The sequence below is a fragment of the Fibroporia radiculosa genome (genome assembly GCF_000313525.1).
Source record: "Fibroporia radiculosa TFFH 294 genomic supercontigs, scaffold4726, whole genome shotgun sequence".
In the NCBI taxonomy this organism is placed as follows: domain Eukaryota; kingdom Fungi; phylum Basidiomycota; class Agaricomycetes; order Polyporales; family Fibroporiaceae; genus Fibroporia; species Fibroporia radiculosa.
The window spans coordinates 48036-73254 of record NW_012133411.1 but is presented as its reverse complement, the minus strand read 5'-3'; the positions used below and the strand labels follow the sequence as shown (position 1 = coordinate 73254).

General features: G+C 49.1%; 6 protein-coding genes across 6 annotated transcripts; 2 read left to right on the top strand and 4 right to left on the bottom strand.

The window, feature by feature from the left end:
* Positions 1-3366: 3366 nt before the first annotated feature.
* On the bottom strand, positions 3367-4054 carry FIBRA_05569 (uncharacterized protein; the record flags this gene model as incomplete). Its single annotated transcript, XM_012327329.1, has 7 exons — positions 3367-3450; positions 3519-3528; positions 3579-3640; positions 3690-3726; positions 3782-3795; positions 3850-3928; positions 3984-4054. 7 exons carry the CDS (start codon positions 4052-4054, stop codon positions 3367-3369), a joined length of 357 nt encoding a protein of 118 aa, XP_012182719.1.
* A 3500-nt stretch (positions 4055-7554) lies between these two features.
* Positions 7555-8253, bottom strand: FIBRA_05568 (uncharacterized protein; the record flags this gene model as incomplete). The annotated part of the gene is made up of 2 exons (XM_012327328.1): positions 7555-7614; positions 7669-8253. The coding sequence occupies 2 exons, from the start codon at positions 8251-8253 to the stop codon at positions 7555-7557; spliced, it is 645 nt and encodes a 214-aa protein (XP_012182718.1).
* Positions 8254-10015: 1762 nt separating this feature from the next.
* Positions 10016-10982, bottom strand: FIBRA_05567 (uncharacterized protein; the record flags this gene model as incomplete). Its single annotated transcript, XM_012327327.1, has 6 exons — positions 10016-10087; positions 10148-10183; positions 10243-10280; positions 10336-10461; positions 10529-10645; positions 10700-10982. The coding sequence occupies 6 exons, from the start codon at positions 10980-10982 to the stop codon at positions 10016-10018; spliced, it is 672 nt and encodes a 223-aa protein (XP_012182717.1).
* A 1662-nt stretch (positions 10983-12644) lies between these two features.
* On the top strand, positions 12645-14010 carry FIBRA_05566 (uncharacterized protein; the record flags this gene model as incomplete). Its single annotated transcript, XM_012327326.1, has 4 exons — positions 12645-12829; positions 12882-13488; positions 13540-13665; positions 13723-14010. 4 exons carry the CDS (start codon positions 12645-12647, stop codon positions 14008-14010), a joined length of 1206 nt encoding a protein of 401 aa, XP_012182716.1.
* A 934-nt stretch (positions 14011-14944) lies between these two features.
* Positions 14945-16301, bottom strand: FIBRA_05565 (uncharacterized protein; the record flags this gene model as incomplete). Its single annotated transcript, XM_012327325.1, has 7 exons — positions 14945-15348; positions 15412-15640; positions 15705-15849; positions 15916-16013; positions 16071-16136; positions 16194-16205; positions 16269-16301. 7 exons carry the CDS (start codon positions 16299-16301, stop codon positions 14945-14947), a joined length of 987 nt encoding a protein of 328 aa, XP_012182715.1.
* Positions 16302-19488: 3187 nt separating this feature from the next.
* Positions 19489-23062, top strand: FIBRA_05564 (uncharacterized protein; the record flags this gene model as incomplete). The annotated part of the gene is made up of 8 exons (XM_012327324.1): positions 19489-19719; positions 19772-19986; positions 20051-20657; positions 20711-20821; positions 20893-21131; positions 21187-21245; positions 22666-22700; positions 22757-23062. The coding sequence occupies 8 exons, from the start codon at positions 19489-19491 to the stop codon at positions 23060-23062; spliced, it is 1803 nt and encodes a 600-aa protein (XP_012182714.1).
* Between the last annotated feature and the right edge of the window lie 2157 nt (positions 23063-25219).

Genomic DNA, 25219 nt, shown 5'->3' with positions numbered 1-25219 from the left:
CCTCGCCCCCAGCTTCGAGGAACCACTTGTGTGGCTCGTTGCAGAGGCTGTCGAAGAACATGCCGTCGATACCGCGCGACTTGCCGCGGACTTGATGACAACGTCCTCGTAGCACTATTTCTTGAATGTCGGGTAGACTGCCGCACTGAGCAGATCACAAGCCGCTTTGTGTGCGCTGTAGAAGTGCTTTGCGTCCTCCCCGTAGAGATATGAGGGCGTCAAGTAGCCCCCGCCGCCGAATTGTCATGCAACGAGACCCCCCACATGCAACGATCTTTACAGAGGAATTTTATGCCGAGATCTGACAGCCACAAGTGTCATCAGATTCGTTTTGGGATGTCTACTCACTTCTCATTGATACTCTCTGCACACTATGGAGCCATATTTTGTGTACGAGACCACAAATGTCAAATATCGATGGGAGCATCAACACGTGGGGGAACACAACGATGGCACGGGAATAAACGTACGGCTCTGCGGCGGGGCCGTGATAGAGCCCGCCATGTGCGTGGTGCGGGAGCACGGGCGTATACCGGTGTGTGCATCTTGTGGAGGCTGGCTGGCCCGTAGCGGACCTGCGCGTGTGCCCAAGCGTTGAGGTTGCTCGGGTCTGCGCGTGCGTGCGTATAGGTCGGGAGGTTGCACGGCGTAGCGGAAAGAATGGATAGGCAGCATCGGTGAGGGTGAGAAGTACCTAGACCTGATAGGTGACCGCGATCGAGATCAGGGCGGGTATCAAGGATATCGAGGCGGGCAGAGGGAAGACGGATGCAACGGAGATGACCTAGGTTATACGTCGAATCGCAGGGGGTCCGCATGTTCAAGTGAGTTAATGTATGCGTACAAATTGTCGGCTCGTCGGTGAACGGTCAGTCTTACTATTGGCCGTGATCTCACTCTTCGTGACAGAAAGTTGATAGTGCATTTTCCAGTTTATGTAGACGAGATAGCAGACGGACTCTGAATCGACCTAGAGGTCTTTGTAACGCCAACAGCAGTGACATGCCACATGATTTGCCTGTGGTTGGAGCCGTGGGGTGAGCAAGTCCTTCTCCGATAGTCCATCATCTCTTTTCGCAGAACACGCCGCACGCTGATCACATCCGTAGTCATGGTGAGCTGTAGGCGTCTTCTGGTCTTAGAATGGCGTTCCGCATGAATGTGTCTATGGTTGTAATCTGAACATTAGCTGTGAATTACCTCAATTCGAACTTACCAGTATTGATGTCACATGTGAGTGGTTCTACCCATGTTTGACGAAAGAACAATCACATAAGTCCATACAGATGATCGAACGCCTGTTTTTCATTCAAAAGCTTAGCATGGCCATCTGAGGAGGACGACCAAGCCCAGTCTGAGCATCAAAATATTAACAACCACAAATTGTAACAGATCATCATGGCTTTAGCAATAAATGATTATACCCAAGAATAATTTTAAATTCAACGAAGTTCTTGAAGGCCAGAAAAAATATTCTACGAGAGCGCAACTGGTACAGCCAGCAATCAAAAGCAGGATAATGAACAAGTAGTGGGAAATCAACCAACAATTTGAGCCCGCGAAGACTTGTGTGTTGGCAGAATCAACGTAAAATAGGGGATAAAATATGACTCAGAGCCCCCAAAATCATTTAGCCAGGTTTCAATTAGCAGAGCCGCGGCGTGTACTGCAAAATTCGAGTTGTGTCGCACTGGATTACCGCGGGATCACTTGGAAGCAGATATCAACCCTAGTGTACTTCAGCAGCATCTGAGCATTCAGATCCAAATTACAGCCCTAAGGATTCTATGTGTATGTTACTGGCTGTTTGCGTCCCAAGTGTGGGATGGAGAATAATGCTAAGAACAAGAACGTTGTTATCGCAGGAAGCACGAGTTATGGACTATGTGTACCATGTTCATCTTTTATAAGTAAACCCCCCAGGGGTATCGTCGTCACGGACTACTTCCGTCGTAAATGATATCTCTGTACCGGCGGAGAGATGAGTCTGTCCGGCAGGTCTGTATCTGTGCTCGCATGAGTCTACACAATTGGGAACCGCCAAGACTTCATAGGACTTACTTTCGAACCCATGACCCTGGTGATCGTTTCGAACGTAGGGCCTTGGGAAATGCGCCTTGGTCTACCATGTCCTCAAAGGTGGCTCTGGATGATACGTAAGATTGAAACCCGCTCTGAACGTGCTGACGCGCGTTTAATCTGCGAGACGGCATATGAGCGAAGGTCGCAAAAGAATAGATGCGGAACAGACATTGCCACCACCGAGTTGACATATACTAGATGGGATAGGTATTTGCAATTAGCAACCATGGGATGAGAAAAGAAGCTGTTTGAGTACTTTTGCTTCCTGGGAAATGAAATATCGACCAGTAGAACACATTCGTACTGCACGCGATGTACTGAATGGGACAGGAATATCAGAAAGCAGATATCTACTGAAGAGTGTTGCGTACAGTAACGGCTTGAGTAATTTGTACGACACTAATTTCGGCTGTTGATCAGTGCTGACTTGCACGGATCAAGGAGAACTTACGCCGTAAAGATGCCACGATTGATCGCGTAGATGGTAAGCTTTCGAACAAGACTATCCGTTCTGAGTAAGGCTACTAATTAGACCCAAAACGTAAGAAGAGCAGGTGAACCAACTGTCGAAGACCAGTCCTCTCATTCTGTAGAACCAAGGACAGCGCTATCGTGATGTACACATCCGTGGCGGATGCAGTAGCAGGTTGCACCGAGGCTGTAATCTGGAAAGTGCTGGTAGTATTTCTACAAGTATCTGTCATAGTTTTCAGACATACCTTTGTCTTGGTAAATACGCCAGGCACAGTTGGGTCGACTGCACTGGCGCCCAAGTCGGAAGTGTTTAATTCGTGTAAGACATGCGGTACCACGAGCATTGACTTACGCATAGTATACGTTTCCTAAGGAATGGATTGAACGACATGACCACCAAAGCTCGAACAGTAGATGACAGCCAATTGCTCACCGAAAGCGCATGCTATACCGATCATATCATTTTAAATGGCATGGAAGGGACAACTCTCAAATATTACACATACCATATGACACTAGAGCGATTATGACCTTGCGTTATACCACATCATGAAGGCTGAGCGTTAAATTCAGCGTACGACAATGTCCACTTACCACGATCCCCATAAGTGGTATCTTGTACCATTTATAACGCCCCTCGCGCCCCCATACTATAAAGGTAAGAGGATACGCTTTTCATATATTCTTCCTGGAATAGAAAGGAGCAGCTTACACCTCCAGATTGTATGCATGTAATAGCTGAAAGGTAGCATTATTGATCTGAACCCAACAAATGTATTGATAAATTGACTTACAATTGGGTTATCAATACTATCGTTGCCTACGGAGGGTCAGCTCATCGCATATAGATGAGCGCATAGAGGTATAAAAACGCACAGCGAGCCCATATTCAGCCTACAATGAGCCATAAAACCAGTTAGCAGGCCCAATAGATAAGATTATCAGTATTTGATAACGCTTACGGCACCAGCGCTGTGCTCAAACACCATGAGAACGGAAGCAGCAATTGTACCGGTACCCACCTGGGAAGAGAAAGAAGAGTGAAAATATCCGCGTGTCCTCCTACAACATAATGCCAGATGAACTGATGGTGCATCAGCCACAAACCTCCCAGCAGACATCGCGTATCCTACCACAACGTCAAAAATCGTCGTTGCAGTGTCTAGCAGCCTAGAATGTTGACAATCTTCATGCTAGGTTTATATAACATGGATATAAAACGCACCACAGGACTGCAACCTATGAGAGTAGATAAGGAAATCATTTGCACTTCACAAGCAGTTTAGGGCTCACCATTGTTTTTAACCACATCTGGTCCTTTGGATATCGCCAGACGTAGTACAACACTTGGGCACAGGTGAAGCCGTAGAACCTAAGCGACATCGGCTCAGAATCGCAGGGAAAGTCGATACAAAGGAGGGACATACATGATGGCGAACAGCACACCTATGAAGAAACAGCCCATGCTGCTGTCAAGACCCAGGTTCGGTCCCGTCATGACGAAATGTCCAAAATGATGTTGAAGGTGACTGTGGATCGGTGGGAAATCCTATAGCTGTAGCCTCAAGACCTTGTGTTTAGGGCATAGAAATGGAGACGACAAAGATACTGAAGAAACCTGGCCCATCGCATCACATATATATGAGTATAGGTATGAACCATATGGTGGTCGATTCATCAAAGATCAGGATCAGAGTGCCAGCCGACAACAGAAATCGGATCAACGAATGAGGCAGGCTGAGGACTCCCCGTTGCCTCAAGAGGTTGTCAGGATAGGAACTTGCCCTTCTCCAGATGCACGTACCCTTGGCGTCCTCACTTTTGTTTCGTGCGTTGGACAGCAATAATCAACTCACGTTCATTCATTCATCCTAGATCCATTAGGGTCCAGACACTTAGAATGACTTTTTAGCTGTTAGAATCGCACTTGTACGGTACGACGGATCCACTCGGATCAAACCAGGTCCTCGGAACTTGAGTTTTTCAGGATGAGTGAAACACGAATCGAACTCGTTACGCATCTGATTGACGGACAATGCGGACGGTGGACGTACTCACTTCCTCCCGGGCCCCGACTCGGACCAGCTAATCCAGGATTGGGATCAGCCCTCTGAACTGATAAAATGGCTGGACCTTAGAGTGACGACGCACCGAAGGTGAGTTGCCCATTCTCTTTTCTTGGCATGAGGAACATTCGTCCAGCCTATCATCCAAAAAAGCGGCTATTGGAAAATCCGTCCCGCCCGCCTTGAAGTCACGTCTGTCACGACTCACTAAATTCTAATGAAAACATCGACTTTCTATGCTAAAATCCAAATCCAAAACACCAAATGAGCCACATCCTCATACAATTGGCTGCGCCTCGGTTGTGTATGGTCTCGTACCCAGACGTATCGAAGACACGCGAGTATATTGCAAGCAGAGGGAACAAGTAAGTTTGGCGCTCGGATACCGTGATAGCAACCCGGTGTTGTCATCGCCGGGGCCACGGGTTGCTGTAGAAAAACACAACTGTTTCATTCGAGTGCCAGCACACACTATAAATTTGAATTCACGGGGGAAAAAAGAAATGAGACCCTTGAGGGAGGGATGGCGAGATCCTCGAGAATTAGCTATCCGAAAGTGCATTATGAAGCCTCCTGTATACCAGTGGCTACATCGCATCGCGCGTGGTGGATGATATACTGGTAGCTTGTCGCGCCGTTCACCGTTGTCCCGCACCAGCTAGACTTGTGAAAATAAGATTCAAACTCAATCAACTTCGAAATTTATTCTCATCTAGGCAAATTGCTCTTACAGATTAGCTCAGCGCTATGTGTCTTGCACGGATTCATTGTGACGTACTACGTACTGTCTGGACTACGATTAGTCTACTACTCAACGCTGTATATTCTCACAAGAATTATTGCCTGCTGATCATATCGTACAATCGTACTTACTATAAGTGCATCTCGACTCTTGCCGGCCCGCTTCGCGACTTATTCTTGCGCTACCCATCCGGCAGTGCTCGACATCCGGATTCCCACACTCCTGGTGATACCTTCTGGCCTGACTCTTTCTGCTAAACGATAGCAACTTTTTCGAGATTCGCCAATCGTTCCATGAATGTACCAATTGTTTGGCCCACCTTCTCTGTCGTCAAGATTCTATTACAGCGATGGGCGGCATTTTGAATATTGTAGCAATTTCCAAGTACGCGGGCAAAATGAACATGGGATAGAGATTGGGTTACACTGGTAGTACGCCGTTTCTAAGCACAGTTTCTAAGAAAGTCCACGACAACGGTACCACCGACATGGGTCGTTTCAAACCCGCTCCCTGGCCACCACTGCTACTTTACTGCCAGTGGTGTCTTAGCAGGTAAGTTTCTGTCTATAACTCTTATCCAGCGTCTCGGTAGGAGGCCAAGTAGTCGGCATTTTTCTGGAACGCGGTCACGAGATACGCGTTCTTTGTCTTTTGAGCTCGGAGCTCAGACGCGACTGTAAATCTTAACTTAACTTCCCGCTCTTCGACATTCCGTTCCTCATAATTTTGTTGAATCGCATTCATTTTGTATAATCTCCATTCTCTATAATCTTTTAACATCTTGGTTGCACGCAATGATGTCTGGCTGGACCTTAACTCAGTACGCACCGATATCAACTACCTTGTCTACATGACTGACTATCGCGAAGGCCACTTGGACCTCAAACTGATCTTATATACGCGTGGCACTCCCCTCACCCGTCGACATTTATGTCCAGGCAGCCTCCCATATTGCCCACCGCTGACGATCTTAGGCAATATGGGCTCAACCCAGCAATGCCAATGCTGGCACCTATCTATCCATCTTATGTTTTGCGAGCAGGGGAGATGCATGGCGAGCTCTCGTCCTCTATGCATTTACGTGTTTGATTGGCTGATGCGATAAAATGTCCTCAGGTTGGGGCCAACCTGCACCGTTAATGGTGCCCAGTACACATGCTATCTCACGGCATCGGAGTGTGCAATCTCCAGCATTAGAGCAAGGACGTATCACCGCGCCTACTCTGATTCACGAAGGACAGTCGCATTTACTAGCATCTGCTGCATTGAGCTCTTGCTTGTCGAGCACCGAACAGCCGGCTGCAGATCATCAACAACTTGAGAAAGAAATGGCTGTCCATTCTACCATTGCCAAACGTGCGTACATGGAAGGAGACCAAGGCGACCTCCCTCGTCGAGCAGAAAAACGGCGACGGATAACAGCTCTGGATGGGGATTTTCCCGTTGATCTGTGCGGTCCTATTCCATGTATTTCTAGGAGCTTCGGGTCCAGCTTGCACCCTGATGATCAAGCTCTTCCTGGACCTATTATTGTCCCGTCGATACTTACCGTTGCGATGCCGTTGCTGAATCCACCCAGATCACTGCAGGCAGCAGGTCCGCCCGCTATACGAAAGCAAGCCCGTGCGCCCCAACGACCTCGAAAGGCTCCCGTGCATCAGAAATAATAGAGGCTAGTATCGCCTGTCTAGCTAGAGCAAGTTTTTCTACGAACAGGTGCATGCGATTTTCCGTAGATCACAACCACTTCTGTGTGCTCTGCCGCACAAAGCTTACTGCGGTGATCGTAAACTTATTCGTTTCGTTATACAGGTTATTGAGTAGCTGTAGCAGTTTCTAGCACTGTGCGCACATCATAGTACTACTTTATTCGTATTATCTTGTATCCAAGAGAACCGGTGTAGCAGTAGACAGCTGGTGTTCGCAATGATCCTTCATAATTCGGAGTGGCGGCGTGTACTGTCCTCGACGAGTTACGGATTTGCATGAAGCCCATATTGACAGCTTACTGAGAATTAGTCAGGCGAGTATCCCCAGCAAAACTGTCATAACTCTAGACAATGCAACAAAGGCGGGAAATACAATTACATTCAAGACTACACACTGTTAGCCTGCGCACAGCATCATAGCACATACGGTCGAATATAAACCAACGTTCGATCCAAGGGGAAGCGTCGCGATTTAACCAGCTCAAAACCTTCTGGCTGCACTCTCAAGGCCTGAGCCTATTGTATTAGCTTCAGATGAATCCTATGCACAGGGCGAGTGAGTGTCCCTGCTCTCAGCTTGGGAAAGAAGACTTACGAGATTAAAACCAGCTTTCGACGCGGCATACTCAACACCCTTGTCTATCATTCCTCCAGAGCTCGAATTGCTGTTGCTGTTGCTGTTGCTATTAGAGTCGAACCCTCCGGCGCTGTTCCCTCCGCCATAATTCGAGCTGTTGGAGTCGAAACCCCCACCGCCGCCGTTTCCGCCGTAGTTTGAGTTGCTGTTCGCGCCGTCGTTGGAGTTGGAGTTGTTGTCACCAAAGTTGTTGCCCCCACCCATCCCTCCACCACCGCCAGAGTTATCATTGCCGCCCATCCCACCTCCGCCATAGCTGTCGTTTCCTCCCATCCCACCTCCGCCAGAGTTATCGTTTCCTCCCATCCCACCTCCGCCATAATTGTCGTTTCCTCCCATCCCACCTCCGCCATAGTTGTCGTTTCCTCCCATCCCACCTCCGCCGCTGTTGTCGTTGCCTCCCATTCCGCCTCCGCCGTAGTTGTTGTTACCGCCCATCCCTCCCCCACCGTTGTTGTCGTTTCCACCCATCCCACCACCTCCGCCGAAGTTGTCGTTCCCGCCGCTGAAGTTGTTGTTGTTGTTGCTTCCAAAGCCGTCCATGGTAATCCGCGAGATTGTGAGGGAGGGACTGAGGGTGCGAAGAATTACACGGGAAGAAGACTGAAGAATATCCTGGCTATGACGCAGGGATGCGCTTTTATGCTCTATGCCGCAGGAGCAGCGGGCTCTGAAATCTGACAGTGGGAAGGGTGCATGACCCTCGCAAGGCACAGAAAACACGGAGGAAAGAGCTGGATTATCACACCGATGGTTCGCGGTACCTGGGCACACCTGCGGAGGTGGAAATCGACATACGCAACATCCAGGAGCAGTGGAGTGTCTGTCATCGGTGCCGAACTACTGCACACCCAATGAAAATAGCATTTCTAGAAGCTCTGCACCTGTGCGGTCCAGGTCAGATCACGAGCTCGTATGTTTCCGCGAGGCATCGCATGTCAAGGCGTTTGGCAAGGCCGACTCTCACCTGACTGACATACTTTCTGAGCGATGCTATTACTGCCACTGCCAGTGAGTTTAAGCGTGCTGCATTGATCTTTGTCAATGTGGGACGTTATAATGCAGTAGATTCCCGTCAAGTGGGCAAACGTGGTAGCAGTGAGTATGTAAAGCTCGCCGACTTTTTTTTTTTGCCCAAGAGTGCATGAAGGAGGAGATGAAAACGCTCATTTGGCGCCCGGGAAGACTCTTGCAACTTGCAGCCTCCAGTAGCCTCCTCTCGATGAAGTTGCTGCAACTTCATCGAGGCTCTGGAGTCTGAACTCTTATTGTTGATACCATTTCTGCATATAACATTGGGAATTACATCTAGCTCCGCGTTCCGCAAAGCCTTCGCAAGCGGGCGGCCGCTTACACTGCATCGTCCACCTTCCGATGGTTCGCGCGCGGTGGACACCCTTGGACGAACATCTCATCTTCCTGACACGGGCCTGTATTCCATTCCTTGTTCCGAGATATGTTACCGGCTACAGGCAAGCAGGCATCTTTTCACGCGCCCACGCCGCCCTAATGTCGAGCAAGCATGGATGGTGTCTGCGGCGTGTAGAGATCCGGATGCAAACACTCAGCGAACGTATGGTGGCTTACTTACTAACCCGGATTTTGGGTGATCAGAGTGGAACTAGGCGAAATGCTGCTCCTACGTGTACACGATGTGACGTGCGGCGGCGTATCTACTAGTCTTCTGGCACCCAAGCCACTCTAATACTGATGTTGAATTGGCTTCTAGGCAGGCGGTACATCATGTGTAACTTACGACTGGTGTTTCAAAAACTTCTGGGCGGGCGGCATGTTCATGTTCGGATTTCCGCATCGAAACAAATGTTGTCTGTATACCCACGACATGCGCATTCAATTGAGGCTACAAGGTCCACCTATCCCTCGTCGGATGTAAGTTTGCGAGCACATTCTTGACCGACACAATAGCCTTGTTCAGTTAGGCCTTAGAGCTGCGTAGAGAGCCGCGTAGAGAGGCCGCTTAGAGGAGAATCACACTGTGACCATCCTACGCGTCATCGCTTAAATTCGACCGCGTACATATTTCAGTTTTATACGGCCGAACTGAACAAGGCTAACCTTGATTTTAGTTATGCTAGCAGTGAGCAGCATACCCCAAATGCTCATGCGTTGATATTTAGACCCAGGTGTCCAATGAACTGTACCGTCATTGCTTACTAATCTCACCGGAGTGTAGTCATCGGAAAACATTGCAAAAAATGGCATATCCCACAAATGTGACAGAAAGCAGTCATGTCTGGATTCAAATGCCTTGGTATGCTCGAGCTTAAGCAATGTTCATAGCTATCTACTTGGAGGCCTCAAGATAACGTGCCTCAGCCTCCTTGAAGTTGATGACATTCCAGATGGCGTTGAGGTACTATGGGAGACAAATCCACGTCAGCACATTGCAAAAAACCAATAAGCGCGAAACACGCACATCAGGCTTCACGTTGTAGTATTGGAGGTAGAAGGCCTGCAAGACGTGAGAACGTCAGCGCATACACACTTGTGAAGGAGTGACGCGAAACTTACGTGTTCCCAGATATCAATGCCGAAGATAGGGATGTGTGCTGCGAAACAATAGCCTTAGGACTGTCCCCTAAAAGAACCCATAAGATTACCTACAAAGAAGAGGGTCCTGGTTTGCAGTCGTAACGATCTCAAGCTTCTTCGTACTCGGGTTGTAGCCTAGCCATCCCCAGCCAGAACCCTGGATGGCAGCAGTTGCGGCATTCAGCTTCTTCTTGAGCTCTGTACAAGGATAGAAGCCGTGTCATAAGCCTCATTTCTCTCTAATTATGCTTATGGAACAGCGCACCATCAAGACTGCCGAAATCTGCCTCGATTGCATCTTTTAGAGCGCCAGAGGAGAGCTGGCCGCCACCTTGGGACTGGGGCGCAAGATTCTTCCAGAATAACGTGTGGTTAATGTGTCCTATACAATTCTTTATATGCGGACAGACAGAAATAGAGATTAAATTTCACGCACCACCGCCATTGAACTTGAGCGCAGGCTGGAGGAGGATCTTCTCCTTCGGCGTCGTCGCCTTAGCGTAGCTTTCCTCAGCCGCGTTGAGCCCATTTACGTACGTCTGGTGGTGCTTCTGGTGATGCAGTTTCATTATCTGGCCAGAGATGTGCGGCTCGAGTGCGTCGTAGTCATATGGAAGGTCGGGAAGGGTATGAAGAGACTTCGCCTGCGACGAGAGTGACGCGGCGGAGAACACGCGCGATGCGCGGGCAGCGGTGCGAGCGATAGTGAGCACTGACATGACTGTTGTTTTTGAGGAAGTCCTGGTGGTAAATGAAGAGGTCGGGAGCGTTGGGAATCGTGTTATGAATGTGAATGTTTCGGAGTCGCGTCGGATTTCGTTTACGCAATGTCTGATGTCATCCGGTATTGCACGTAAGTATATTTATAATTATAATTCCGGAGATTAGATTATAATTGAGGAGCACAACTTAGAAAAAGAGCTTAGTATATCCGGGCTACTGAGTTATAGACCAATCTACAAATTGCCCATCCTTTATTGGATTGCTTACAGCCAATGGCTTAGAACTTCGGATAGTTGGACTGCCGTGTTCTCTACCTGTCGATCTCGAGCTCTAAGTCGAGCTTGAAAATTCACCACTAAGTCTCGGAAGTAACGGCTGTCCAACCCACTGCTCGGGACAGACTGGGCTCATCATGTTAAGAAGCGGCCCTTGCAGCGCAGGGAGACTAGATAGACCTGTGGTAAGCTGTTAGTCCAAATCATGGCTAGAAGATTACAAAATTCTAACGGTGTCAGACGAATCGACGAATTGCAGGGACGCGGTTCTTGACAGATGATCGTGACTTTGACGAGAATGTAGAATCTGTGTGGTTCTACTTGTGTCGACACGCCTGGGAACGGAACTAAATCTGCGTATGCAGTCATAGATAACGTTCGACACTACCCTGAATTTGGCTAATGGCTTGGTGATATTCCCTAGTATTCTAGCATCTAGTATGGTATCGTTTGATCACGATCATTCTTTGTTGGACCGGCTCTATACACTGACGGTAAGTGACCATTGCGCACTATGCGTGTCGCATACTGTATTGACACGATATCCGGTAGACTTAGATCTGGACTGTTGATATTCCTATGCGTAAGTTCGACACGATAGATCCTAGGGTCTGGGCGGGTCATTCCTATATCTACTTTTGTAGCTCTCTTGTTCGGTGTTGGCATAGTTGCCCGCACGCAAGAGTTCCCCGGAAGTTCCGACGTCTTCCATTCCCTCTGCTATATGTACTCATTTTGATATTACCAGAACGCATAATACTTCCAAGTGATAATACTACATCGATGGCATTGCTTCTTTTGACATTTGAGAACATCTCGTTCTACCTCCAGTGAGTTCATTGGCCTCGTTTCTCCTCTTTATCTCGTCAACCTCGTCAAGTCAGGCGAACAAAGGCGTTGGGGTGGCATATCGTTTACCGCACTAGCATTGCAAGTGTCAGTGACGTAAGCTGTCTTGTTCAATGCTGAGTACCACTGTGGTGATAGACTCGATGAGTCAATTTTTTGTCCTCATATATATACGTCTTTGGCGGGGAGCGTAATCGTGTATCCTATAACACATGTACCGTTGAAGCATCACCATGAATCTGCTATCACTTTTTGTTGTCCGCCCATCGCAGCTCCTTGCTTTAATCCGGTTGATATTCCGGTATTCTTTGCAGTGCGGTGCTGCTGGGAGGAATGGACCCGGTCACGTTGATTGCGACCGCAGAACTATGCGTAGATGCTGGGAGTTCTTGTATATGAAGAGTAAAGCTGTTGCTCGTTCGATCGAGCAATTGGAGGGCCGGACAGCGAGGATTGTGAGTGCTTCTCGTGGCAAGTGTCGTTTTGTTAATCCGGGATAACCAGGCGTGTGTTTTCTATGTCGTTTTGCGTGCCATGGATACAATCGAAGATGACATGACTATCTCAACTGACGTGAAGCAACATCTCCTCCGGTCCTTTCACGAAAGCATGCTGGTCGCCGGCTGGTCGTTTACGGGGAGTGGCCCAAACGAGAAGATGCGCCAGATGCTCGTCGAGTTCCATGTGATTCACGCAGAACTTCTTCTGCTAGAAGAGTCGTACGTGGCACTGTTTTGCAATTATACGCTCATACATCTTATTACATATCAGTCATCTGGAAATCATTGTCGATATCACACGTAAGATGGGCAATGGCATGGCCGATTATTCCCGGCGTGCTGCCGTCACTGGCCAACTCTGCATTGAATCCATCATCGATTTCGACTTATACTGTCATTATGCTGCCGGACTCGTGGGTGAGGGTTTGACTCGGATGTTCGCCCAGCCCGGTAAGGACCAGCCATTGCCCGCCGAGCTGCTTGCGCTCGCGAATTCTGCGGGCTTGTTCGTGCAGAAGGTTGACATCATTCGTGACTTCCGCGAGGATATCGAAGAACAACGATGCTTTTGGCCCAAAGAGATATGGGGACGAGAGGTGTATGGGATAGCTCTTGGACGACCTGCATTTACCAGGATGGAGGAGATGTATCAACCCGAGAACGAACATCAGGCGCTGTGGGCACTCAGTGGTATGATTGTTGATGCCCTGAAGCACGTACTGGATATCCTGGACTATATCCATCTCGTGCAGCAGACGCAAATGTTCGAGTTCTTTGCGCTACCACAGATTATATCCATAGCCAGACTCAACCGTTGCTATATGAACAGCACAATCTTTCACGGAGAGACAGACATCGGGCGTGTAGAAACCGCATTTGTGAGTACTCCACGAGCTTCCTGTGCCCCCGACCTGATACAGGAAACTTAGCTCGTGGCACAATCTTCGAGTTCCTCAGCAGTCGTACATGTCTTTCGTAAGTATGTACGCGAGCTCCGCAACAAAATTGTGCCTGAGGATCCGAACTATGTGGATCTTCTCGTGGCTTGTGTGAAGGTACGCTATTGTGCAGCCGACCTATTCTATTTGAAGGATGTCATACTATTTCGTTAGATTGAATTACGGATTGAACGACACTGCTCGAATGTGGTGTCAGGCCACGATGGAGGAAATACACCTATTTCAGGACCAGATCCCTGCGCTACGCCGGGCCAACTTGCGTACAAACATGTACCGGATGAAGACTTGGAGGCGCGTGCTCGGAATATCGTTGCGAGTGGCAGGGCGAGAAGTGCTTCGTGGATCAACCAGTTCGCTCAGACACTTAGTTTGACGCACAATACGTTGCTCGTTTTCTTGGGTCTATTGGGAACATTTCTACTCTATAAGTATCGGGTATAGTGGAGCGTTGAGAAATCCCTACTTACTGGATCTACCGCTTTCGCAAGAGGAAGGATCCCTGTGTCGTGATCGTTGAATGCTGTTTATGGTGGAATTCTTCGTATCATTTTGTGCGTCCCTTAATACGTACGGCTCCAACAATTATCGGAAGATAGTCATTGCGGTCAGATTGATCTCTTTACTACATATCGATGAATATGCTGACAGACGTGGCTCTCAATACGGTCTCCTAATGTGAGCCACGATAATGTTACTTGATACTGTGGTCGACGTCGTACATTTCAGTGAACACCTATGCGCTTCGATCAAACACGCCCAGAACTCTGACAATCATCGGGATCTGTGGGCCTTTCTCTTTTTCGCTTTTCACTACTGGCCGCTGAAATATGGTGCTAACGTGATACGGTCATTGGGAGGTATGGCAAGCTCGAATTCGAGCTTGCGAACAATATAAAGAGGAGGGCTTTCACTCTGCGCTACATGTCAGTGCAAAGTTGGACTGATTGTGCACAAAGAATGATGGTGAGGACAATGTGATTCAAATGGGGGAAATGTAGTGACAGATGGAGAATGACTGATACGCACTCAATGTTTGAAGATCGGTACGCGATGCATGCATGATGCCCGCCAAGAAATGTGAGCAAATTCTCTCATGCGCCGGGTATGGCTTGTACGGCTTCGGGAAGGGCCTCCCAGCACTCTAGTCTGAACGGAGCTGAGTGAAGAGTGGAGTTGGAGAATGAGAAATCAAGGGACATACTTTAATTCAAATGCATCTTGACCTCACAGCTCCTTCGATTTATTCATAGCAAGAATTGGGATATCAATTGGATACCCTTCTTTACCCTAGGTAACACGAATCCATTAGTACGTCCTTCAGTCTTCCCTCGGAACGTTACCGTGGATATACTGAATGCTGTGACGAATATTTCCGTTAATATCCACAAAGTGTATTGCTGAGCGGCACTTCTGCATCCTCAGCTACACTTCGCACAGGCGCTGGCACAGGCGCATATAGACGCATGATTTCTCGTACAACCGCATCGAGGTATGGCGGCGCCTCGAGAGTATTCTTACGTGGATTCTCCGTATTCACGCCACGGAGCTCTACACACAGTTTTTCCTGCGCAGCTGGCAGCTGAGAAAGCGCGTATAGCGCCCAGGCAGCAGCGGAGGAAGTGATGCAAAGTTGTGCGACTACTAGTGTGATTCTACGATCAACCATTGAGGTCGACTCTGGTGTCGTGGCCGTCCACAAGAAATCTGTCGATAGAACAAGACCGGATGTCAGTGCTTTGCGTCCACAACTAAATTCTTCCCAAGCAGATGCTGGAATTTCTGTGGAGCGTAGGCATCAGCAAGAAAGGACGTGGGATATGCCAGTGAATGAGCGCAACGAACGCGCCAACACATCTTCATCGGACATCCTCTGATTCCCTGGAACATCGACTGCCATATTCTCTTTCAGCAAGAGGGCGAGGACGTCGCGTCCACGTATGTTCTTTTCTATCTTCTCCGGTACGCCTCCTGCTGCAGTAAGAATCTCCGCCTTTCCCTTCGCAATGAGATCCATTTCAATATGGTTCATCGCCGCACGTGCTGTGGCGATGCGTTTCATACGAGACGTAGGCTGCCCATAAGGAGAAAAACAATAAGATCGTTCGAACACGGCACATGAAACCAAACATGCATACGAGATAGCGCAGCGGGGGCAGGAAATACTTGAGTACGGGGAAGATGCTGGGTCTGCCTTTGGCACGTCTAAGAATTCCTTGGAAAGCTACATTAATCTCGTTGGGTACTTCGTCTTCGCTAAGAGCGTTGATATGATATCCAAACCTTGTAGATCGATGGGAATGAATCGGCTATGCAATGTCTTTTTTGATGACAGGCATACCTACCAACCCAATGATGTCATAAGTCATTTTGATGATGCCACTAAGAACATCAAGACGCGCAGAACCACCATTTTGGAGATCTCTTTGCTTCCAGATGTCACGCATCTACGGGCATTAAAATTATTTCAGCAAGCTATATACTCCATCGCAGGGGATGTTCACTTGTACGGCTTTGTCGATAGCGATTTGGGATAGCTCCTTGAGCTGAGCAGCTCCGAAGGCGGGGTTCTATAATACAATACAAATGAAAATTGTTCCTATCGCCCATTGACGCGTGTGTTTTACCAATATTCTTCTCTAGTGCATGTGACATCAATGTCAGAATTGTAGAAAGCCGTACGTAGAACTGCTATTACTTACCTGTTTGCGATTGTAATCATCTGCAACACTCATTAGAAGTGTTCGGATATATTGCTAAAAATTTAGCTCGCCTTCTACAGCGATGAGACCTATGTGCATAGCAAAAATAAGGTGTAGCTTCCTGCAAAACCAATGCGGACGGACCATTTGCAATTAGCTCAGTAACCATGTAGCGAGCGACGTTAGGCTTCTGGAAGATATTCGAATGGATGAGAATATAGTGCAAAGCCCACGTGTCTACAGTATACAGGCGATCTTCCTGTGTTGCTTTGTCAATAATTCGAGGAATACGCAGGACACAGTGAAAAAACATTCAGCCACCACTTGTATTTGATAGTATGATCATACTCCTCTACTCAAGTTTCGTGCTGTTCTGTGTTATTGTGAATTTGGTACAAATTACCATAAAAGTAGCTCAGGCCAGGGGGACCAGGGATTGTGCGCAGGGGTGAAGACTTTAATCTAATACAAATGGTGAAAATTAACCACAGTGGTACAGCACCAACAACGATACCCAGGAGTAGTGATAGGCTCAGCATAGTGGATGTTATGTGCCGAATGGGAGGGGCGAACTGTCACTAAAGCCAAAGGTCGAATTTTGCAGCGAAGAATACGATGAAAACATGAATCCACAAAGCTTATCAGCTGCCTACAGAACTTCATGGACGATGGGGATTGCACCATGACCGGTGACCCTTTGCGGCTATTGAGATTTGAACCATTTCGCATCATTTGAAGTCACTTACCAAGTTGGGACCAAGCGCATCATGAGCGCTACATTATGCGGTGCGTCAAGATACTCAGTTGGCCATATACGAGACGCCACGGCCTCGGAATAAGTTAGATGAGAATCAAGATATCAACCACGGCTGCTTCCCTTTCCTCTTCTCCCAGTAAACGGGCTGGGTGCGTGCAGATGCCAGTTTAGGGATGCGGGGAGTTTCGACGGGCAGTGGGGGACCACTGACCGGCTTCCCCCTAGCTGTGACTCTGTCGTAGGAGGAGCTAAGCCCTCTAGCGGGGGATTTAGAACTATGTCCCTTGCCTTGAATGGCCGGAACGAGTGTCCGCAGGTCCGCCGCACCAGTCCCGGTAGCTCACAACGTTTTCGCGTGTATATATCATGTCTTCTCTCTTTCTTCGCTGATCTTCTGGCCACTCACAGTATCTCAGCTACGCCCTCCCACACACCTCTCACCGGGCTGTGTCCAATGTCTCCGTTCCGATCTCGATAGCGTATCCTATATTCTGCGCACATACCGTACCTACTGTCTACATAGGGCCAGGCCCTCGCGGACAATAAAGGGAGTCAAAAAAAAAACCACAGCTGCAGCTCTGATCTCGTTGGGACAATGCGTCTTAGGCACGCTACGACGGCGTCCTGAATGCGCCACATCGTGATGGACTGATAGCTTGTTATGGTGGCAGAGATCGGAGAAGACGCTAATATCAGTAGTGATATATCAAAATATAATGAGTAAAGATAGACGCGGATAAAGGAACCCCTTGACAAATTACGCCGCTCACATCTGTTCTATTGAGTATAATCTCAATGTGAACCTTCGGGGGTGACACAATACAATGATACCTCCGCCACTGAACAAATCGATAGTTTCATGCGTAGAGCATCTGCGGAATGCTGTAAAACGGTGAGATACGCCAAAATTGATACATGCGCTCGGAAGGACTCACCCAGTAGGCTGGATATTCAGTCACTCAGTCATTAAGTGGTCACTCTGAGTCTCAATTTCGTAGCTGGCATGTCTGCAGGCGTCAAGGAAGGCGGCTACAAACAAGACGCTCGCATTCGCTGTGCGTCTCAGCAACATGACCATACGAGCTAACGTTCGGACCTGAGCGGTAAATTCAAAACGATTCACATGTCTGTTATTCTCAAAACGGAGATGCATGATAACAGGAACTTTCCGTTCGGTTGGGCTATTCGGTCAGAATTGAGCAATGGTCCCGCATCAACCAAGAAACATCAAGGAGACACCGCCGGCGTGGACCTCACAGTGCTGCGTGTACCGCCTGGATCCTACAGCATCACTTCTGCAACTTATGGCTGCCTATGAGGACGCGTAGACTGTGATAGTGCTGAAGAGACGAATATGGCGCACTCAAGAGCATAGAAGCCATCTCGACCCTCCTTTCGAGAGCGAACAACTTCCATCAATCTAGCATAATGCGCCCAATCTCGCCAGTGCTAGCCCCGGAGCGTCAGTTACACAGTGTGTCGGATGGAGGACCATTAAACCAAGACAATCACTGTGAATCATCAAAGTATAGCATTAAAGCGGGATAGAAAATTTTGCTAGACTTGTATTTGAACTGAAAGAACATCAAGACGAGCTATCTGGCCCGGCATGTTCCGAATGGGCAAGTGAGCGCTAAGCAGTATAAGCTGAGCTCGCATTTGAAGTCACATTATCCAGGCGCAACAGCTTCAGAGGTGAGTTACTCTATCTACCAGACGTCATAACGACTGCTGCTACTGCTACTGCTGTGCGATAGTAATTACCTCTTGTTTAGAACATGTCAATTGGGTCACGCAACCCCTTGAATGTGGCTCTTATGGCCCCATCTGGAGATCGTGCTCGAGGCGTGCGAGCCTAATCTTCTAAGCTAAGAGGATAGCTAGTGAGGCTGTGGTATTTCATTACCAGGGTCATCAGGTGAGTCACTGATTATGTCTTGCCCAACTTGGAAGCTCATCGACATTTGGTGCGATGCGTGGGGTTTGACGTACTAACGCCCACGTAAACTCCGGAATGCTCTAAGGGATACGCGCAGATTCCAGAGCAACAACTGTGTTCTGTCAAAATTAGTTCCGCTTGCAGTCGGATGTCGTATTCTTGACGATGATCAATCTCTCTTACGTCCATCACCCAGCGCCGCCCAATCCGCACCCAGATGTCTTGACTCCCTTCGCCAAGTGAGGTCTAAATCGAATCCGGGCTCTGAAAATATGATCCATATCGTAAATGCGGCTCTGTATTGGGCGACGGGGAGCTTATCGCCCCGCGACAATGCCTGTCGGGGCGGTGGTAGACCGCATCTGTTTTTCCATTACATCTCACTAGTTGCGAGAAGTGGAAAGAGAAGAACCGTTTTGAGCATTCTATATTGGAGGACCCAATGCCTTTGGGGTAATAAATGATAACTTGGTATCTAGTACTATCCCTCCAAGTCTGTTCTCTTGTTTCTCACAAGTTTAGCTATGGGTGCATCCTCTTTGTTCTTTCTCTTCGTTGTTCACCCACTGGAGTTCCTCACTTTGCTCCGGTTCAAGCTCTTTCATTCACCAAAACGTGACATCACTGCACCTAGCGAACATGTTTATACCGGCTGGGATCACCAAACGATGCGCAGGTGTTGGGAGTTCTTAGACATGAAGAGCAAAACCATTGGCAGTGTCATTAAGCAAATAGAAGGAGATACGGCGAGAATTGTGGGTATCGCTGTATAATGTCTCTGCAAGTGCTGACGCATTATTCTCGTAGGTGTGCATTTTTTACATTATACTGCGTGCTTTGGATACAATCGAGGATGATATGACAATCCCGGAAGAGCAGAAACAAACACTTCTTAGATCATTCGACGAGTTCGCTATGCTTCCCGGATGGACATTCACCGAGAGCAGTCCAAAGGAGAAACTGCGACAAATGCTCGTCGAATTCAACGTTATCCACGAAGAGCTTGTGCGCTTGGATGAGCCGTACGCGTGGCCTACGTCGGTTTCCGCTCACCCATACTAACTTGCGACCTTTCATGCATAGCAGATACCGTGAGATTATACTCGACATTACACGCAAGATGGGAAATGGCATGGCAGACTACTGCCAGCGGGCAGGCGTCACCGGACAGCTCTACATTGAGACGATCGCCGACTTCGACCTATATTGCCATTATGTTGCTGGGCTCGTCGGCGAAGGCATGACGTGCATTTTCGCACAGTCCGGAAAGGAGGCGCCGTGGCTTCGCCAGCAGCTCGCGCTGGCAAACTCTATGGGTCTATTCCTGCAGAAGATTGACATCATTCGTGATTACCGAGAGGACATCGAGGAAGATCGATTCTACTGGCCAAAGGAGATATGGGGTCGCCAAGTTTACGGAAAGGCTGTCGGGCGGCCAGCGTTCAACAAAATGGAGGAGATGTACCAGCGCGGCAATGAGAGACAGGCGCTTTGGGTGCTCAGCGGCATGATTGTGGACGCATTAAGACATGCCATCGACGCTCTCGACTATCTGCATCTCTTGCAGCGGCAGAGCGTGTTCAATTTCTGCGCCTTCCCGCAGGTCGTCGACATAGCTCGACTCTATGTGTGTTACATGAACAGCGAAGTCTTTCACGGGACGACGAACATCCGAAAGGGGGAAGCTGCGTCTGTGAGTGTTTTACATAGTTAATGTTGGTATTGGCTGTCTTATCGAGCATCTAGCTAGTCATGCGATCTACGAGCCCTCGAGACGTCGCCTGCGTATTCCGTGAATATGCGTGCAAACTTCGAAAGAAGGCGAACTTGGAGGACCCCAACTATGTGGATCTTGTTGTAGCATGTTTGAAGGCGCGTGCGTTTCGTCCTACATCACGATGATCACAGCTAACCTCCACACTGATCAGATCGAGCTGTGGTGTGAGCATTACTATCCCCCGAACGCCCCTGCGCCGCAGCCTGCTCTCGACGGCGCTGTGCCACTCATATTTGAATCAGGCTCTCGCACAAGGTTGCTGGAACTCGAACGTAAAGCCGAACGGGACGATATGCTGGAGGCGCGTGCGCGAGAGATCGTGACTATCGGCCAGGGCCGAAGCTACGATATACGAGGTAGAGATTCTGCTGCCCTCCCTTCCCAAAGCGTGTTAGTAGTACTGTTCAGTGTACTCCTCAGCGCGATTTGGCTGGTGCTCAAACAGCGAGTGGAATGAGGCACGTAAATATGGAGAGTGGGAGAGGACCAAACACGTATGGCGTGGTGCGTGTCTGTACACTGTTTCTGGCTCGTAATCGATTTCATGGGTTGTTAGGTTCATGTACAAATAATGACTCAATTATTTGATAACCTGTTACTGAACAAATTCCAGTGCCCTTCGTAACTCTGACGCGAGGACACAAGATTCACTTGCATGAAGCAGCCCACAAACTGTGGTACATATCGAGAAACGCTTTCTACAGTCAAATCGTCTCATTCGTTCAGAAAATGCTTGTACTTTCGCCTCAAGCCTACAACTAGTACTCGAGCGACAACTCTTGGACCTCGAATGATTTCGAATCTCGAGGAGGCGCTGGGCTCCCTGGTCAACTGGCAAGGCCAAGACCCCAATGGCAGAACAATTACATCTTCCTAGCTGTGCCAGAAGTTTAGGATTTCTTCGACAGGTAGCTGCAGCTGCTTCACCTTTATATCCTCATTATGATGCCAGGATCGATGTCCGCCCGTCCGCGTCAGCTTTATCGGTATGTGAATTCTCAGCTTCTATCGCTCAACATGGTGATTCCGTGTGCGTATGTGTGAAGAATGAAGCTCAAAAGGGTCGTATCGCATTCGTTTTGTGCCGTACATCGCTCGTGATGTATCGCGTTATGTTACGACGACGATCCTCGGTGAACCATCTTCGGACCAGTCGCTGTTCACACCGCGCAATCTCTTTCAGGTGACCACACTCGCAGCCTATGTTCCCCGGCTCTTCTGGAACTCACTCGAGTGCTTTGAATAGGTGGCGTTTGTGAACTGCGCGAGTGACCGCGGAGCGGTGCTTCTAGTCGGACGATCTGACGGGGGAGGTGTGGCGACGCCTTAGAAGACAATCGCAGATCGCGCATCCTCCTGGCGATCACACATTCTTGAACTTGTCGACGTGGGGCAGAGCACTGCTGCCGAACGTGACCGCCTTCCGCGAAGTCCCGTTGAGTGCCGAGATCGAACTGCGTGGGCAACGCTTACCAGGTATGTGCATACTGGAGATGTACATGTTCCCGTGTAGGATGGATGCGCATTATCTTGCCCAGGCGGATAGCTCAGATGCCGAAGTCGTGGCCGCAGCCCTTACGAAAACAACGCAGGACTCATGGACTCGTTCGTCGCCCCCGAACCTTACCGTGTAAAAAGGATCGAGGATCGGAGCCTAGAATAACGTCCCCGGGGTGCCTTCGCTTTTACAGTATGGAGCTCTCCTTACTTTGGAGTCGCCGTGGATATTCCATTTTCAAACTTCTCACATTTATTGTACTCCTCGCTTGGTATAAAAGCACTCGCATCTGACGGCAACACCCCAGGACAAGCTAAGGCATCTGTCTTCTTGTGAGTTTTACTTTGCTGTGCTACAACTCTCTGTTTGCATCGTTGGCCAAGGTTGAACATTGCGCACAGATCTCTTCTCGCATCCGCTGTGCAGCTTGGTTTAACGATATCGCGTGCTCGCATAAAGACGTGCGTTATAGCAACATCTGAACCTCCGCTGAGAAAGCCTGACACTCCCATTGCAGATCATGACGAACTTCACCTATGTCACCAACAACTCTTCCGTAACCATCCGGGTCAGATACGACCAAGGCCCGACCCACGACATTGATCCAGGGAAGGAGGACCACGACGAGTATTGGGTCCACACGGCCGAAGGCATCTTAGTGGACGTCCCGGGACACAGTGGCCCTCGCAAGCACTTCACACTCGGAAATGGCAGGAGTGCCATCGTGCAGGACGGCAATCCGCATGTGCTAGAGGTTTGGCGTGCGCAGGCGAGTGACCATTCGAAGAGGGAGCACCTCGTGGGAGACCTTCAGTACCAGTGAGTCGGCGGTACACGCGGTCATTTTACCACTATTGTCGGCACGGTGCTACGGTCTCTTCTTTGTACGTGATAGGAATTGCGCTCCCCTCGCCATGTATGTAGGCACCAGAATGGCCTTGAAGTTGACTCCCTTTCATGTGTAGCGCAACGGGCGTTATTGTTACGGCATCCGGCTGTTTGGGATACCACTGCTACGGTGTGGGGTCCGCGGCACACTTTCCGTTCAGTGTTTTCTGGTTCTCCTGCTAGGGCGTCCTTTTTTGCCCCGCCGTCGCGTCTAACGCCCACATTGCTGGCTTGAAGTTGGAACACACTCTCACGCGGCCATCTGCTCTCCATGGGTGCCGAATACACACTCGCTGCCATCACGCTGCTAGCGGCCGTGCCTCAAAATACTGACGTGCGACTTCATCAGCTTCGTTAGACGGTCACTAATCTGCGTTGAGGCGATGCCCCTAGATCACCAGTGTACTAGTTGCGGTCGGCACATTTTCTCGTCAGACCTCAGATCGCAGTACCGACGCTGTGCAATATTGATAGTGTATCCAAATCCGCCGAAGCCCGGGCCTTGGGCCCCAGTGGAAAGTGACATTAATCAAATCAAATCATGACATCAAATCAAATCGAGAAACTGGGTCACTCAATGAATTGCGTTGAAAACGCGTGAAGAAAGCTGAATAATGTAACTCATGCCAATTCGGTTTATCTCATTTTTTTCTCATTGAATGACACAGTTCCTCGTTTTAATTTATGACGATTCTCACCGGGCTTAAGCTTGAGCGAGCATGTCCGGGCGGTGTAATTAGATCTGCTCAGAGCACAGGGCAGTGATAGACTATGCGCGCAAATCGCCTTCGCTTGCCAATTCCCGGGGAGCGAGCGGCCGTGCGCTGCAGGTACGACGCACTCACGACTCGACGCCGTCGAGATCGATAGTGTACTAAACAACTCGAGCTAGTACAAGCAGCAGTTTGACCTCATTGCCGCCGTCCAACACACCGCGGTCGTCCGTGCAGGCTCGCCTAACCTCGATAGTACCATCTTGTTGATCGCCCGCACAACACCCGGAAAGGGCGTTCGAAAGCGCAGGCTCGGACGGGACGCGCCAGTAGGATGATGCCATCTGCACGATGCGTGCCTTGCATACGTCCGGTGTAACGGGGAATTCTAACGCGCTACACCTTTCATGAGATCTCACGCTTGCATCCTGCCTGCATCACCATTTTGACTCGTTTCGTCAAAGTCTCTCCGTCTTGGTCTCTTCCACTTGATCTTCTACGTTCCAGTTTCTCTCTCTCTTGCATTCCTGTCTTGTCTTTTTCTTTCATTGTCTGTACTTCTAATATGACTATCAGTGCTGGACCTGTTTCAGAGATGTTTCAAATGGATGAGATGTCATCAGGAAAACATACCATTTGCTTTTTGTGCTTTTCTTGTGCTTTTTTTGTGACAAAAGCATAAAAGCAAAAAAAAAAAAAAAAAGCAATAGTGCATATGTATTGTGTAATTCATTTTAAGATGTACAGAAAAAATTAAAAGCACAAAAAGCACAAAAAAAGCAAAAAGGAAAGTGCATGTTTTCCTGATGTTGTTTTCACTCGAATAGTCACTCAACAGTCACATCGCCAAGCCGTATCGGTCGTCGAATAGTAGTCACCAGATTAGTGGGAATACAGGACAAAGCTAAGTCAATCAATTGAACAAGCTGTAGAACGGGAACGCGACAGGAGTAGCTGAAAGCCAATCCTGCACCGCGAGAGGCTCCTGGCTCGAGAAAGGCGACAGCCGATCCTGCGCTACATTCCCTCTTACACCGGCCGCAGTACTACATCGCAACACTGAACACGTCGACGAAATCACATAATCCCAGGCGCAAATACACGACCCCGATCCCCGCACTGCGCCCTTGTCCAGCGCGCCCAGCGCGCCCGCTCGGTGCTCGGCGCTCGTCAACCAGCCGCCTCCGGTACCCCTTCGTCCACAGACCCGGTCTGCGCAGATGCTTCCACCGGAGGGACGGGATTTTCCCGAGGCAGAGCATTTTTCTCCTCGTCTGCATCCACATTCGCGCCCGCGAGCTTGTCCTCGATAACTGTCACCGGCCGCGACGCCGCGAGCGTCCGCTCGTCCGCCTCCTCGCCCGCCTTCTCGTCGCCGT